Source organism: Etheostoma spectabile, chromosome 5, assembly GCF_008692095.1.
Source record: "Etheostoma spectabile isolate EspeVRDwgs_2016 chromosome 5, UIUC_Espe_1.0, whole genome shotgun sequence".
Taxonomy (NCBI): Eukaryota; Metazoa; Chordata; class Actinopteri; order Perciformes; family Percidae; genus Etheostoma; species Etheostoma spectabile.
In genome coordinates, this window is record NC_045737.1 from 22558180 (window position 1) to 22558393 (window position 214).

At 39.3% G+C, this 214-nt stretch overlaps 1 protein-coding gene across 2 annotated transcripts in view; it reads right to left on the bottom strand.

Annotated features, from left to right (window-relative positions):
- pxnb (paxillin b) overlaps positions 1-214 on the bottom strand; it is a 19638-nt gene that overhangs the window by 3146 nt on the left and 16278 nt on the right. For both annotated transcript variants that reach the window (XM_032517224.1, XM_032517223.1), the window contains one exon: positions 1-65. This exon is cut by the window's left edge. In XM_032517224.1, coding sequence (XP_032373115.1) covers positions 1-65 — 65 coding nt within the window. The remainder of the gene's footprint in view (positions 66-214) is intronic.

Here is a 214-nt window from a genome sequence, read left to right on the forward strand (position 1 = left end):
TTGTCCAGCTTGTTGACCTGTGTTGTAGGCCCAGCAGGAACGCCGCCCTTACCTTGGGCCATTATCTGAAATGGTTCAATTATGAAAACAGTTGAAGGTGTGCCTAATACACACAGAAACATCACCAAAAAACTCAGTGAGCAATATTCAAGTTTTAAGGATACTAAGGATTTAAAAAATGAAAAGGTGTGAAAAAGAAGAAGGGAATAAGAGA